The 16,515-nt window shown below is 45.7% G+C and overlaps 1 protein-coding gene across 5 annotated transcripts in view; it reads left to right on the top strand.

Moving 5' to 3' along the window:
* The window catches only part of ASAP1 (ArfGAP with SH3 domain, ankyrin repeat and PH domain 1), a 344,365-nt gene that overhangs the window by 295,482 nt on the left and 32,368 nt on the right, over window positions 1-16,515 (top strand). For all 5 annotated transcript variants that reach the window (XM_025871128.2, XM_073893210.1, XM_025871129.2 and 2 more), the window contains exons 16-24: window positions 1,500-1,663; window positions 3,231-3,364; window positions 4,746-4,837; window positions 10,099-10,285; window positions 10,508-10,593; window positions 11,913-12,028; window positions 12,168-12,235; window positions 13,187-13,294; window positions 15,533-15,761. In XM_025871128.2, coding sequence (XP_025726913.1) covers window positions 1,500-1,663; window positions 3,231-3,364; window positions 4,746-4,837; window positions 10,099-10,285; window positions 10,508-10,593; window positions 11,913-12,028; window positions 12,168-12,235; window positions 13,187-13,294; window positions 15,533-15,761 — 1,184 coding nt within the window. The remainder of the gene's footprint in view (window positions 1-1,499; window positions 1,664-3,230; window positions 3,365-4,745; window positions 4,838-10,098; window positions 10,286-10,507; window positions 10,594-11,912; window positions 12,029-12,167; window positions 12,236-13,186; window positions 13,295-15,532; window positions 15,762-16,515) is intronic.

Raw genomic sequence — 16,515 nt, 5'->3', positions numbered from 1 at the left:
CAGGTGTGCCTTGCAGTCCACAGACTCCATGTAATTTAGATTTCGTTTGGTTTGTAATTCTCATTGCTATGACTCTGACTTACTCTAAACCTTAGCCCTAGCCCTTTGTGTCATATGTCATCCTATAAGACACCCAAAAAACCGAGACTCTCTTCTAAACCTCTGTGCTCTCTCTTGGGGGCAGTTATTAGCTGTCTGAACAGTAGATGAGAACAAACTATGGTTTGGAAATGTTTTTCATTTTCTTCTTTAAAAAAATTAACCGGGGTACCTGGGTCAGTCAGTGAAGCGTCTGCCTTCAGCTCAGATCATGATCCCAGGGTCCTGGGATGGAGCCCCCGTCGGGCCCTGCTCCACGGGGAGCCTGCTTCTCCCTCTGCCTGCCGCTCTGCCCTACTTGTGCTCCCTCTTCTCTCTGTCAAATAAATAAATAAAATCTTTTTTTTTTTAATTAGGTTTTTTTTCTCGTTCATGAAAGTAATACAAGCCCATTATAGGTTTGGGAAATTATAGAAAGGCAGAGTCAAGCAATCCATCTATCCATTCGTACAGGAAATTACTCAGAAAAAGCTAGTGTTAACATTTTGGTGAACTTCCTTCTAGCCTTTTTTTCCCCAAACAGAAGTACCTAAAACCCTATGTATCTTTAAATTTGGGATTATATCACATAAACAGTTTTTTCTTGTTTATTTCACAAAACATATTGTGAGCATTTCCTTGGTGTCATCCAAAACTTAGTTGAAAACTTTGTCAGCTATACTTCAATCCTAAAAGATCGATCTAGAAAAATTAGTTGAAAATTTGAATTTAATACCTGATTAACTGTTCCACTCTGTGGTTATTTCGTGCTTTAATAGTGAACCCTTGTTGTTGTGTATTTAGGTGGTTTTATGCCTAGACCGGTAGCGGACAGTTGTTTTGTTCGGTTCATTCTGTGGTCATGCTGCATGTGCGATTTCATAGTCTGTACTTTTTATTTCATATTAACATCAGCATGTTTCTGTTACTATACCTCTGCCATAAGCATAAATTATCACGGCTGCTCATGAAATAGCCCTTCGTTTTCACTTCCAGGCCCCCCCACCCCATGCCCCAGTGGACTTCCAGAGAACAGATGCCTTGTGCTAAACTATTTCTTGCCTTCTGTCCATTTGTCACCAGTTCTTTCTCATCCTTGCATTGGGTTGGTCCTGCACCAAGTCCTCTTCATTCTGACATTTGCTTTCTTCTGTCCAAATGGACAGGAACGCACCTGGTCACACCTGCAGGCCCTCTCGTCTGTTCCTCTCCCCTCTCTCGTTTTCTCCAACATGTTGCTTGGCATTCTTTTAACTTTCTCTTTCCTTTGAATTTAATTTCTTTCATTTTTTTCCTCACTTTATTGCTGGGGTGGGGGGGTGTCTCTTTTGGAAGTTCTTGACGAAAATAGATTTTTTGCAGTGGCAAGAGAAATCAGTGGCCTTGTCCTTACGTCTCCTTCCTCTTGTTTTCGACAACAGGTGGATATCGGTATTGACAAATAGCAAAGAAGAGGCCCTCACCATGGCCTTCCGTGGAGAGCAGAGCACAGGAGAGAACAGTCTGGAAGACCTGACAAAAGCCATCATTGAGGACGTCCAGCGGCTCCCTGGGAATGACGTCTGCTGCGACTGTGGCTCGTCAGGTATTTGCCCCCAAACTTGATCTGGCTTCTTAAACAGCCTTTCTCCTCCCATAGAATAAACATGAGCTAGTTATTTAAATCTTTTTCTCCTTATGGACACAGACACACACCCACCACAAACTTCCATCTTGAACGGTCCCACTTCTGGGCTGCTTTAACACATGCTATTTGTTCAGCCTGGAAAACTCCCACCTGCTCTCCTCAAATGCCCCAAGTGGCCACCTGCCCACATGCTACCAGTTAAATGAGCACTGTGGACATACAGAGAGAGCCCTGGACGCAGAGTCCCTCACCCTGGTTTTGAATCACCAGCCTGCCACTCACAGCCTGGATGACCTCATGCCAAGTGCCCTTACTAGTCTCATCTTCAGGGATAATAAACCTCTGTTGTTATGAGGACTTAAGGAAATGCTATATCTGAAATCATCCCAACGTGTTATACATTACTTTCCTTCCTTTCTGCTCAGTGAACTACCCCCCAACCTCTCTGTCACATGGGTGTCACCTTCCTCCAAACTTCTGTTTTCAAATAGCATTTGTATTAAGTAGGTATTGACAGTAGGTAATGTGCCTTCGGTGCTTACGTTTTAATAAGGACTCTGGTAGTTGTTTTAGCTTCTGTTCTCTTATTGAATCCTCGCAGATGCTCTGTGAGCAAGGTACTAATATGCTCGCCATTTTGCAGATGAGAAAACTAGGGGACTCTGAGAAGTTAAGTGACCTTCCAAGGTCACACATCTAGTAGGGATCAGAACATGGATGCAAACCTGTGGTTGTTAAGCATCATGATACACTTTCTAATTGTTTTCCTTGTGAAAATGGACTTCTCTATGCACCATGCCTTGAGCACCTCAGAGACATGTCTCCCAGTTTCTGCTGTGTTCCCGTCCCTGTGGGATAAGTGACTCACACACTCACATAGTGAGGATGTGGCGGAGGGGTCGGAAGTCCTCAGGTACCGACCACTCCAAAAGAAGCTTGCCACAGGGAGTGAATCCTGAGGGTTTTGGTAACATGGGAATACTCAATTCCCTCTGTTGTGGAGCCCTCGGGGGTTGTAGAAATAGCTTAGGTCTGTGAAAGAAGCCTTTGACGTTCAGTATTCACAGCTGTCTTATTACCAGGAGGTGCTTATGGAGAAGCCGTGACCAGGATGGTGGGTCAATGCAGGTTGTAACTGGGAGGTTCATGACAGCTTATGAACCGTGTCCCCTGAGCCACACGTCAGGCACTGCCAAGGATGACACGTCTCCCAAGGATGTTTCATGGGGCCTTCCAGGAAAAGTCCTTCTCACATTTTCACAAGAATGAAGCACTTAATTTTGTTTTCAATTCAGTATTGAAAGAAAACATTTTTAAATTTCTTTTAGTACCTATATCGCCCTCTGAGAAGCTGGTAAGCTTCGTATGAGCCCCTAGGCTAAACCACAAGCTTCCATGTCTTCCGTTTAAATCGTTCCCTTTTAATTCTTAACAAGTTTTACTACTCTTGTTTTAGCTTCCTTTGTAGTTGGCACACGAAAATTAGGTTGTGTTTCATTGTCTGCAAAATGTTCTCTCCACACAGAACCCACCTGGCTTTCAACCAACTTGGGTATTTTGACGTGTATAGAATGTTCCGGCATCCATAGGGAAATGGGGGTTCATATTTCTCGCATTCAGTCTTTGGAACTAGACAAATTAGGAACTTCTGAACTCTTGGTAAGTAGTGACCTGTACTCAGAAATGTATATTGTCATAAATATATGTAATATGTGGCTTTGGAGTGTCCTGTTTCTGCTGAGTACAAAGAATTGCAGTTCCTGAATTTTGTGAATTTGGATATTTAAAATGGATATTTAAAATGTAAATTTTGTGGTATGTAATGTTGACTGTCTCTATTTCCTTTCTAAAGAACTGGTGAATCATACATTTCTATAATTAGTTCACCTAAACTGGCTCTTTTCTTCTGGGATGGGCTTTTTCAAAGCTGCCTTTTCCTTTCAGGGTTAGTTTTTATATGATTCACTCACTACAGTAAAGGGAATTAGGTGTTAAACTCACATGATCACTTTACTTAATGGCCTGTGTTACTAAAAATAGTGACTAAAGAGTCTGTCTCTGTTTTTCCCGTTTGTAAGTTTATAGAAGCCCCCCGAACCAAGAGTGGCCATAAAGCCCATCAGTCCTTAACCCATAACTTCTAAGCAACCATGGTCGGTCTGTGTTTGTGTGAGCCCCTGATCTAGGAAGTAGCAAATTCAGGAAGTATCATACTAATGCTTACCTCCCTGATTCATACCAGAATTAGAGAAAAAAAAGGCTCTGATCTTATAGCTAACACATTCTTCTTGAGTGTGGAAGTGGTGTCATTGCATCTCCTTGACTTAAGCTAGTGAAACCCAGTTGGCAACTAGAAATAGGGACAGTCCAAATCCTAAACACTTACCAGGTAATAAACCCAAGATTTTACCCCAGAGACCTGATAGCATGAATGCTTCTTAAGCCTTGCATTGCTCCCCAGATTATTTGAACGACCAGAGGCCCTTCAGGACAAATTTTCCTGGGAGGGTCTTGAACCCAGAAGCAAAATGCTTCCTGCAGCATTTTTACATGTATCCCAAATATAAAGGAATCCCACCTCCTTCTTTGTCCGGTAAATCTGCTCAGTCTAAAAACGAGGTATGATAGAGATTGAAAAACAGGTGCTGCCATTAAGCATTTAACCTGGATTCATGTGTGTAACCTTAACCAGCTGTCTAATCTCAAGAGTATATGTTGGTCGCGGGAGGGCATATCCTTTTCTATTCTAGCATTTATCATGTTGTATTTGTAAAAATCATTGGTTTTCTTATCAATGGCCCCGCTAGTCTTTTGGCTCCTACAGGAGGAATGTGGTTTACCCCTCTCTTTATCTCCAGCACCCTAAAGTTCCGTGCCTGGCACATAGTAGGTGCTCAGTAAATATTTGTTGACCAGATGGATGGATGGTTTGTATCCTCAGTCAAATGAGGGGAAGATACATATTCAGAAATCTCAAAAGCAAGTAATAGGAAACCTTTAAACTCATAGTAAAGAGTGGCTATATTATGTTTTGTTACAGCTGGCCAAGAATGTAGGAAACAATAGTTTTAATGATATTATGGAAGCAAATTTACCCAGCCCCTCGACAAAACCCACCCCTTCAAGTGATATGTAAGTACTTATACTGAATTCTTTACCATTCTATAATTGTTTTTCTGCCCTCACAAGCAGTGTCTTAATGGTTATAGTATTTTTCCCCAGAGGAGACTCCAGTAGGAGGAAAACCCAGAGCAAAGAAAAGTATTTTGGAATGCATTTCTGGAGTGCACAAAATTATGTTCACTGACCCAGTCCCCTAGGTAGTTGCGGCTGCTCCGTGGAGGGTGGTACGTCTTCATAAGGGTGGTTAGCTCTAAATCATGGTATGTTGTGATAAGCAGGACACACACAAAAGCGATGGCCTACTCCGATTGGATGGGCAAGAGTCCAAACGCTTACCGGTGAGGCTCTGGGGAGACGCTGTGTCTCAGGCATTGCTGGTGGGTGTGCCAATGGTGCCTTGCCCAGGAGGAGCAGAGTAGCAATATTTATCACGGTCATCGACGTATTTACTCTCTGACTTTGCTGAGGCCACTTTCGGGAATTGACTCCTGATCTGTAATAGGAAAAGAGGAACAAAACAAACGTCTCTAGGCCTCTGATTAAATAGTTTATGGGGTACAGCCACACGGCAGAACGCTTCACAGATGTAAAAAGAAGGAAGCTTGCTTACATCCCGACTTGGGACAATCTCCATTAGGAATTACCATTAGGTAAAAAAGCGACGTGTGGAGCACCGCACCAAATCTCCTGCCTTCAGGTCAGGGAAAGGGTGGTCAAGAACACATAAACGTATATATTTATTTGTGTTTGCATGAAGGAACACAGGCAGATACACAGGAATTTAAGAATAAGCACCAGAAAGTGCTTATTCTGGGGTGGTTGCGGGCATGAGACCTCCTCAGTAAACAGTTTTCGTATCATTTTTATTTTGGAGTCATGTGAATCCTTAAACCTATCAAAAATTTTTTCACACTGAATTTACACTTAAAATTTTTAAGTACTGTGCATGAATAGGATGACAGTTCCTATTAATTCCAGCTCGACTGAGCAGGGGAGCCTCTGGGACATAGACGCCCACCTGAATGTCCGCCAAGCCCCTCTTCGTGGTTCCTCAGGCACCAGATCTGCTGAGCACTGAAACTGTTATGGGGCACATTCAACAAACGTGTTTTTACTCTGAAATCATGAGAGACCATCTCCCAGCAGGCCTCTTGGCAGTGGTCTTTCTTGAATTCAGCAAATGTGTGCTGTCTGCTCACTGCATGGTTCATAGTAGATCAGGTGCTGGGGAAAGGGCAAAACACGAACTAGATGTAAACCCTGTCCTCATGATACCTGCCATTTGGAGAGGAAGGTGGCTGTTAACCAAGAAGTTAGACAGTCCGTTCCTTATTCATAGCTGTGAAAGGGTCACCGAAGAAAAGTCAGGGAGGTTGGGCGCATATTTAATATCCTAACCTAATCTTGGGGCGTCGGGCTTAACAACAGTGTTCAAGCTCTGTCCTAGCACAGAAACGGCTTGGATTCTTTTCACGCTCATGAGCACAAATTACACTGAGAAGTAAGACTTTTTAGAAGTGAATTTGATCAGGGCGCCTGGGTGGCTCAGTTGGGTAAGCAACTGCCTTCGGCTCAGGTCATGATCCTGGAGTCCCAGGATCGAGTCCCGCATCGGGCTCCCTGGTCAGCAGGGAGTCTGCTTCTCCCTCTGACCTTCCTCCCTCCCATGCTGTCTCTCTACCATTCTCCCTCTCTCTCAATAAATAAAAATCTTTAAAAAAAAAAAAAGGTGAATTTGATCACAAAACAGCCACACTAACACGATCTGAAGTTACGCCACAGACTAGGTAGCAGTAAGCGCTCAGATACGCAGTGCAGTCTTGCCCCCACCAGCAGTTTTAAATATTTATGTGGCCCACACCTTGGAGGCATCACTTTAGGATAAACTTCCTAACAGTATGGATTTGTGTTTCCCATTGCTCGCACGGGAGGCAGCCCACTCTTGCCCATCTGCTCTCTGACCTCAGATGGTCGTCTGGCCTCTGTCAGACCTTCCCTTCAAAATGCTTGTGATTCTCCAGAATCTCTAACAGTGATTAAGTTTTCAGACTATTGGACCTTAGATCCTGGTTCTGCCAATTCTGAACTGTGATCTGGGGCAAGTGACTCCACCTGTCTGTGCCAACCTCCTAGGGTATGGTGAGGACAGAAGGGGTTAAGTAAAAAGAGCTTCGAGTGGCACCCAACCTACAATGAGCACCACGTAAGGATTCACCATTACTGTCCCCACCACCACCACCGCAGTCCTCATCACCATCCTCTTATTTGGCCAGCAGCCTTGAGGGACAAAGCAGGTTCCCTGAGACGCACAGTTCACTCACTCACCCACTCTTATTAAGCAGCTTCTGTGTTCCTGGCACTCATTAAGTACTGATGACACAGTAGTGAACAGTGTAGCTCCTGTCCTACATTCTGGCTGTGCAGAGGAAGACACAGAGAATGGTAGTGGGTACTCTGAAGAAAATCTAACAGGATAAGGGGGTGAAGCGTAGGAGGCATTGTCCTCAGGATGGTCAGGGAGTATCTCTGAGGACTTGACATTTGAAGAAGCTCTAAAGGATACGAAGGACACGCGTGGGGTAGAGGGTGTGGGGAGGGGACCTGGCAGGGGGAACGGTGGTTGTAGACACCCGGAGGCAGGGGCGGGCTGGGCACGTGCACACAGTAACAGGAAGGTAGGTGTGGCTGCAGAGGACTGAGCTCGGACAGTAGTAGCAGAGGCCGGGCAAAATGGAGACGGGACCAGGGAGCAGGTCAGCGAGAGCCTTAGAGGTCATGGAACGTTTGGGGATTTTATTCTCTGTGTGAATAGAAGGCTTTAAACAGAGGGAGTGACCAGAACGCTGCTAAACACCCTACAATGTGTAGGACGGCAACCATGACGAAGAATCATCCAGCCACAGTGTTACAAGGGCCGAGGTTAAGAAAGCCAGCTCTGGCTGGTAGGTGAAGGGCAGATGGGAGGAGCGGGTGGAAACAGAGACTGAGGAGAGACTTACACCGGGTCCACTGAGTAACAGAGATGGTGTGGACTAAGATGGTAGCAGCGAAGGTGCTGGAAAGTAGTTGAATTCTCAGGATGTTTTGAAGGGAGAGCCAACAGGATTTGCTAATCACTTCAAACACAGGACATTTAACTAAATGGTCAAGATGATGCCCAAGGTTTGGGCCTGAGCGTCTAGGTAAATAGGCAGTACCATTACGTGCACCACAGTGAGTGGGAAGGACCAGGTTTGGCGGGGACACAGGGCGAGCCATTGGTAGAGCTCTGGTGTCAACGTTCAGACAAGTCTGTTTCCCACCCTCCCTGTCGCCCCGTGTCAGGAAGCCTTTACTGCCAGGGACTGCGGCTGAATGCCCAGAAAGAGTGAAACATCATGCCTGTGGAGAGCTCAGGAACTTCCTACAGCCATGGAAGTAGAGACCCAAGGTTGGAGGTGCTCTTCAGAGTGGCCTGGGGCATCTCCCCATGTGATACCTGAGTGCCCTCAGCATCGTTTCTGCAATTATTGCGCAGCATCTGCACACTCCAGTGCCAGGAAGCCTCCATGGAGACCGTTGTCTCAGATCTACCTCCCGTAGCTTCCCGCCGTTGATCCTTGCTCTGCCATCTTGGATGATCCTAGAAAGGAAGCTTATGTATGAACCCATAGCCATGTGTCATTCTTTGTTCCTACTCTTGCTTCCCTGAAAGGCAGTAAGACTGGTATGATTATTAATATTTTACAGATGTGGAAATAGGCAAAGCTTTACCCAGGGTCGCATGGATAGCATTTGATACCGGAATTGAATCAAGCCATTTCATTCTTAAATCTGATATTCCATCCATCACACAGTAGCTGCCTTTCAAACTTTATAAAGTCACATGCAGTGGGAGACCAGAAGCCAGGCTTAGGCCAATTTCTCAGGTTTCTGGAAGCCCTCCAGCTCATCAGGCCATGGCCATCTTAAAAGGACTTTGACCTAAGTGTAAAGGACACCCATGAAAGTAAGATCTTGGTCACTGAGCAGAATCTGCAAGTCACTAAAGGCGGTGTGCTACCATCAACCAGCTTCCTCCCTTCACTGCTGACCCAGAATGAAAGGAAGAGGCATCAGCTCGGTTTTAAACAGTGAGGCCTGGCTGTGGGATTGGTTGGCGGGGGGAGTGGTGGACAGCAGCAGCCTGCACAGATGGAATAGCTTTTTCTGAGCAAGAAATCTTATGTCCTATGAGTTAGAGCTTTCTCAGAAAGAAAGCACCTTGTAGGTGCTATAGATTCTTTAATTCAAAATACACCAATGAGTTATTCTCCCCGTTTTCAGAGGAAAAAGCTAAAGCTCATGAAGATGAAGTAGTTTGCCCAAGGTCATGCAGCTGGTGTGCTGTTAAGAACTGGATTTGAACCCGCAATCCATTTACTCCTTTTTTATTAAGTGGCTTATGTAACTGGGAAAATCATGGGATAAGTTCAGGTATGGCTGGCTCCAGGATGTCCGACAGTATCATCTGGACCCTAGCTCACTCACCCAACTCTTCTTTCCTTTCCTCTGAGCGGACTTCTGTCTCAGCTTTTTGCCAAAGGTGGCGAAAGTAACCATCAGGCCACTTAGGTCAGATACTCACACCTGCAGCTGGGAGGTGGGCTCAGTCCCAGAGCTTGGGACAGAACTGGAAGTGGAGAAGGGGTGAGTCCTCAAGAAGAGAAATGCACACACCCACTCAGACTGTGAGAATATTACCCATGACGGTCTCCTGCTCCCAACTGAACCTGCCGGAAAAACAACTCCCCTTTATTCTAGAGCTCAGTGCTTGGCCTGTGGGAGGGACTTTAAGGACAGCCTTTGTGAGCCTCAGATCCCTTACCTGTTAAAATAGGGAGTTGTGCCAGATGACTAAAATTTTTTCAATGAAGCTCTGGAAGCTTCATTGGTCTCTTAGAATAGTTCTTTTAAAATTTCTTAAATTTCTTTGTATATTTACGAGTATCTGAATTTGAAGTAGTACATAGACTCTCAAGTTATTGCTCAAGGTGGAAAAAAAATCTATGATCTGTGTGCCCATTAATTTTGTAACCATGTGCTGCTTTTGCACATATACTGTTAAATATATATCAGTTTATTCATCCTGTCTGTGATGAGATAACTTGGTCTAAAACCTGGTTTGTTTAAATCCTGAAAGGAGTCTAGGAGAATATATCTCACTTAAAACTGTTTTTCAGGAAATTGTAGATTTTTCTTAGCTTGTAGAAAAAAAATGTCTTTGTTTATATTGCTTTGTCCTGTTTTAGGACTGTACGGAAAGAATATATCACTGCGAAGTATGTAGATCATAGGTTTTCAAGGAAGACCTGTTCATCTTCATCAGCTAAACTGAATGAATTGCTTGAGGCCATCAAATCCAGGGATTTACTTGCACTAATTCAAGTCTATGCAGAGGGAGTGGAGCTAATGGAACCACTGCTGGAATCCGGACAGGTAAGGCTCCACTAAAATCGTAGGATAAAAAAGGAATGTGGAAAATGAGTTTAAAAGATAATGAGATTCTCATACATTGAGTGACCATGTCGAAATCAGGACAATTTGAGAGCGAAAGGAGTACTATTAATAATTGCTTCCAGGTAACTGGTGTGAATAAAGCTGCTGTAGGCAAAGTAGGACATGCGATTACCCTACTTATACTCATCCTGTCCTTTTCAGGAGCTTGGGGAAACAGCCCTGCATCTTGCAGTCCGAACTGCAGACCAGACATCTCTCCATTTGGTTGACTTCCTTGTACAAAACTGGTATGGTTTTCATTTTCTGTAAATACGCCATATAAGTTAACGCGAACCAGTCCTCTCAGGGACCCAGATCAGGAATCGACAAGCTTTCTATAAAGAGCCAGGTACTATTTTAGGCTTTGCAGGCCATGAGGTCTCTCTCGCAACTAGTCAACTCTACCGTTGTAGTGTGAAAGCAGCCATAGACCATATGTAAATGAGTGAGCATGGCCATGTTCCAATAAAGCTTTATTTATAAAAACAAATAGAGGGCCAGACATGGCCTATGGGCTATAGTTTGCCAACCCTTGGCCTAGAAAGATGTAAAATCCTGTCTTTGTCGAAACCTGCTGAATTAGGAAAAATTGAAAGAGGGAAGACTTAATAGCACAGGTCAATAGGATCTGTGAATTTTCATTGTTCATAAGTTCATTATAAAACTGCAGTGACAAGGCGCCAAGGGGCTCAGTCGGTTAAGCATCTGCCTTCAGTTCAGGTCATGATCCTGGGGTCCTGGGATCAAGCCCTGTGTCAGGCTCCCTGCTCAGCAAGCAGTCTGCTTCTCCCTCTCCCTCTACCCCTCCCCATGCCCACTCATGCTCTCTTTCTCTCTCTCTCTCAAATAAAATCTTAAAAAACAAAAAAAAACTACAGTGTGTGTGGCTGACTCAAAACCTAATTCAAATTTGGAACATAGTAATAGTGCAATATTGAACACAGGAAGTTTGAACTTGCTGTATTCTTCAGTGGGTAGCTCTGTAAGCCACAGATTATTAGGAGGAACTGGAGCTCATCCAAAGGCGAGTGGTCAAAATAGCAAGAAGACTTGAACCCACATATGAAGAATGGTGCCTGGACACAAGCCACGTTGTATAAATGTCCACACCTCTTCCTTAGAGGTAGTGCAGTGTAGTAGTTAAAGAGTGTTGGCTCCGGGACAGACTGCCTTTTTTCAGATCCCCGCTCCATCTTCCATGCCTTGATAGTCTTGAAAGCAGGTACTTCATCCTCTTTGTGCCTCGATGTTTTCATCTGTAAAACAGAGGTGGTCATAACCTACCCCATCGGGTGGTTGTGAAGATTTAATGAACCAAGGTACATAAAACCGAGAGTGTCCCGTAGGAGGCACTCAAGCAGTACCGGCTATTGCTATCATTAGGTGACTTATCAATGTAGGTGTAATGTTAGCAGCATTTTGGTTTGCCCTGCTTGTAAGTAGGTTTCAAGTTTGACTCCGTTGTTTGCACAGAAATCAGTGGTTAATCTGTAGCTTTAAATTATATTATTTATGTCCTAATTAAATTCTAAGTTGTACTTTTTTCTGGTAATATTTTATTTTTCAGTGGGAACCTGGACAAGCAGACGGCCCTGGGCAACACGGCCCTACACTACTGCAGTATGTACAGTAAACCCGAGTGTTTGAAGCTGCTTCTCAGGAGCAAACCCACCGTGGGTGTTGGTAAGAATGTGACCAAGTGGCTTAATAGCAGGAGTCAGCATCCGGTTGGCTAAAACCAAGACTCGCGTGTTACGTTATAATTTGATTATTGTTCGTAGCCTTTTCAAGATGTATCTTAGATTTCTTTTCCCTGTTTTAGTGAACCAGGCTGGGGAGACTGCCCTGGACATAGCAAAGAGATTGAAAGCTACCCAGTGTGAAGATCTGGTAAGCATCCATTAGACACCAACTGCCTTAAAATTTCATTCTCAGAAACTGGAATTGGGATAAAAGAAACAGATTCATCTTTCTGAACATTGGTTAAAAAAATTCAGGCAAGCACTAGGGCTACATTTGAGAAAGTGGTAGAATGATAGATTTGTCATTCCCATGTCCTTTCGGTACGGTTATGACGTAGGAGCTAAAAGGCATGTGACAGGCTTGTGAATTGAGGTCGCGCTTTTTCTGTGCCAGACCCTTAGGCTTTCTCTGCAGCTCAGTAGTAAAGAAGAATTATTTGGAAGCCAGTTCCAAAAATTGGGCCAGTAGAGTTCCGAGTACGATTGTCAGCGTTAAGTGCGTGGCCCCCCAGCCCCGTCCTTTTCATCCTGCTGGTTCTTGACTGTCGCTCTGAGCCTCAGCCTAGCATGGCTCTCTTACCCATGGGGAATGGTGAGACCGGAAAGTTCCATCCCCTTGAGTTTCTGCCCGGCTCCGGCTGCAGGCCAGCAGCTGTAGGTTTCTGTTCCTACAAGAATCCTGTGAAGAAGCTGTAATACTCCCTGCCCCCATCTTACGGAGAAGAAAAGTGGGCCACGGATCGAACTGGGACTGTCTGACTTGAAAGCCTTACATCTTGTGCTTCACTGACTCTGATTTTGCCTTCCAGCCAGGACTTTGCACTTTTGAGGCTCATTTTTAATAATATTTAAGAAAGCTTTTAATTTGCGAGAGAAGTCATGTTACCAAAATAAGAAAGGCCCTTGCCTGTAATTCTGGGCAACTCCTCTGAAGCCGGTCCCACAGCAGCGCAGCCCTATGTAATCAGAGTTCTGCCCTACAAGCAGCTGCTGGTGATTCATTTGAAACCAGGACTGAGGTGGGATTTGCTCAGTGGTTATGTAATGGTGGGATGCTTAACACTTAGATGAACGTGGTTATACCTGCTGTTCCTTTCAGCTTTCCCAGGCTAAATCTGGGAAGTTCAACCCACATGTCCACGTGGAATATGAGTGGAACCTGCGACAGGAGGAGATGGATGAGAGTGACGACGACCTGGATGACAAAGTGAGTGCAGACAATGCCTCCGAGTTCCTGCTGCTGCTCCCAGGTTGCCTGCACTGTGTAGACAAGATCATTCTTCATCAGACTGTGTCTGCTCTTGTGACCTGGGGCCAGTTTCCTTGCTCAGTCTTTGATCCATGTTGGGGACCACAGCTATATTAGGGTTCTCTGGAAAACCAGACCCCATAAGATGTGGTTGAAGACAGAGGGAGAGAGATCGGAATTTATTTTTAGGAATTGGCTCACATGATTGTGGGGTCCAGCGAGTCTCCAGGGTACCGGGCAGGCCGGCAGGCTGGAGATTCCAGCAGGAATTGATGGTGTGGCCTTGAGTCTGGAGGTGCTGAGTCTCTTCGCAAAAGCCCTTCAGCTAATTGGATGAAGCCTGCATGATGGAGGGTGATCCCTTTTACTCAAAATCTGATTTAAACAATAACCCTTCACAGCATCTATCTAGACTGGTATTTGACCAAACACCTGGGCACCATAGCCCAGCCAAGTGAACACATAAAATTAGCCATCAGAACAGCTACTTAGTAAATAAAAAGTTGTGAGGTATTGAGAATTGAGTATGGACTAGGCAGTTAGAAGCAAGTTGCCTGTGCTACCTCAGATCATCTTTACCAAAAGCCCACTGTGGCATTGTTATTGCCCCATCGTACAGAATAGAAAACTGACACACAGATCTGTTTTGCACCCTGAAATCTCAGAGCTAGTAAAGACAGTCTCACGATTAAACCTAGTTTTGTCTGACTTTCATAGTTCATGACTAACTCTGAAAGTTCATTCATGCAGTTTTCATCAGATATGTGTGGGTGGTTTGTTTTTGTTTTTGTTTTTTTTAAGATTTATTTATTTCGGAGAGGCAGTAGGGAGGGACAGAGGAGAGGAAGAGAGACTCTCAAGCAGACTCCCCGGTGAGCACGGAGCCCAATGCAGGGCTGGATCCCAGGGCCCTGAGATCATAACCTGAGCCAAAACCAAGAGTAGTCGGACACCCAACGGACTTCCCCACTGAGGTGCCCCACATCGGATATGTATTGAGCATTTCCTCTTTCCTCGGCAGCATGTAAGGAATAGTCCTACAAGGTGTCCTAAAGACATTCCCCACTTTGAGAAGAGATAACTTAGAATGGATAACCATTATAATAAGAGCTTAGGGGAATCCCTGAGACATGTTCAGAGGACAGAAAAAATTGTCTCAGCTTTGGAAAATGGTGAAGACCTTACCAAGGAAGTACCATTGGAGTTGGGTTTCTGAGGGTAGGGAGGAGTTTGCCAGGCAAAAAGTGGGGAGGAACACATCCCTCCAGGGAGAGAGAACAGCATGTGCAAAGGCCAAGGGTTCCTGATAGAGCTGGAAGTCTGAGGAATGGTTAGAAGCACAGTGTGTGAGGCGCCTTCAGATGGGTGGGTGGGAGAGGGAGGAGGCTGCCCTGCAGAGTCAGGCAGCCCAGATCAGGAAGCACATTATGGGCCAAATTTGGCCTTTGGGCTTTCTCCAAGCAGGCAGAAGCCAACAGAGATTAATTGTCAGAGCAGGTTTCCCCACCAGCTTTGGCCGCAATGTGGGAAACGTGCTGGAGCGGAAAGCAGCTGCAACCAAGGGCTTTCTCTGGGGGCTGGTGGGTGCCTGCACCAGGCAGAGATCCCAGCTGTCCACACAGGGCCTGGTGGCTCCGGGTGACCCTGAGGCTTCCACCTTGGGGAGTTACATGGATGCCACTGCTGTCATCAGGAGTGCAAACTGGAGGGACACCTTAGAGGCCACTGAAGGCGGTTTTGGATCCAAAAGGTCAGGCTTGGACCCACAGGTGTGGACCATCAGAGCCACAACATGGAGCCTACTTTCTAAGGGGCTGTAAACGAGAAGGGTGGCGAGGACTGAGAACGCTGGTTGGTCAGAGAAGGAACACACTGTAGAGGTCACACGAGGGTAGAAGACAGTTCAGTGCTAGCACAAGTGTCCTGCAGAGGGCAGGTATCTGTTCAGTTAAAAGTTACCGTTGACCGTGTCCTTAGGCTTTTGCATACTTCTGATTGCTGACCAGTGCCTCCCTAATGTGACCCTGATAGTGGTGAACCGAGGATCAGGAGGGCAAGTCCCGCAGCCTCTTCTTGGGCTGGGTCATGGCCGACCTCAGAGCACGTAGAGAGCCACAGGAACCCCGCTTCCCGACGGAGCCTGAAGTGTAGCCCTCGGTGAATGCCTCACCCTCTGCACTGTTATGTCATCCGCAGCCTAGCCCCATCAAGAAAGAGCGCTCCCCGAGGCCTCAGAGCTTCTGCCACTCCTCTAGTATCTCGCCCCAAGACAAGCTGTCGCTGCCAGGATTCAGTACTCCGAGGGACAAACAGCGGCTCTCCTATGGGGCCTTCACCAACCAGATCTTCGTCTCCACAAGCACAGACTCGCCCACATCACCAACCACAGAGGCACCTCCACTGCCTCCTAGAAACGCCGGGAAAGGTACGGACTTTGAGAAGGGCTCTTGGACTCTGTCCTCAGAGCTGGCGGTCTACACAGCTTTGAGGTAAAAACCACAAGGGGCGTCTGAGTGTCAGAGTATGGAATGTGATGTCAAGGACAGCTTGAAACGGGCCTTGCCATTTGCTAAACACCGACAGTAAGATGGTGTTGTGGACACTCCTCATGTGTTATGTTGTGCTCAACTCACAACAATCCTGTGAGGTATGTGCTTTTGTGCCCATTTTACAGATGAGGAAACTAAGGCTTATGGAGGTAGAGTGACTTGCCCAAGGTCACACAGCCCATAAGTGGTAGAGTTGAGATTCAGTCCAAGGTCCACCTGGCGCCAAACCTCTGTTGTTTCTTGTATGATGTGGTGTGGAATTGTAGTTCTTCAAAAAGTTACTTTTTTCTACACTAAGCTTTCTGTCTTCTGGAGATGTTGGTAGTAATAGCAGCTAGATAGTAGTTATTCATGACTGGCCCTAAGCCCATCACTTCTCATTTTATGCTCACAAAATGAGGTGGGTCCTGCAGTTGCTGGCATCATGCAGACAAGGGGACTGGTTCAGAGATGTTGAGTGATTGGCCTCACGTTTTTAGATCTCTGTGATTCTAACCCAGGTCCTGTATGACCTGAGCCCACACCCCTGGCCTTTCTGATGAGGATTATTTTTCCATGAGACATTACCTGGGAAGAATCTTAGCCAGAAGAGGGGCATTGTGTAGTGCATTGTCCATGCCTCCACCGGGC

This window comes from Callorhinus ursinus, unplaced genomic scaffold, assembly GCF_003265705.2.
Source record: "Callorhinus ursinus isolate GAN/ISIS: 27379988/994484 unplaced genomic scaffold, GSC_fseal_2.0 scaffold5, whole genome shotgun sequence".
Lineage (NCBI taxonomy): Eukaryota > Metazoa > Chordata > Mammalia > Carnivora > Otariidae > Callorhinus > Callorhinus ursinus.
Note: the sequence above shows the minus strand (reverse complement) of the source record. Positions and strands in the feature narration are given on the sequence as shown.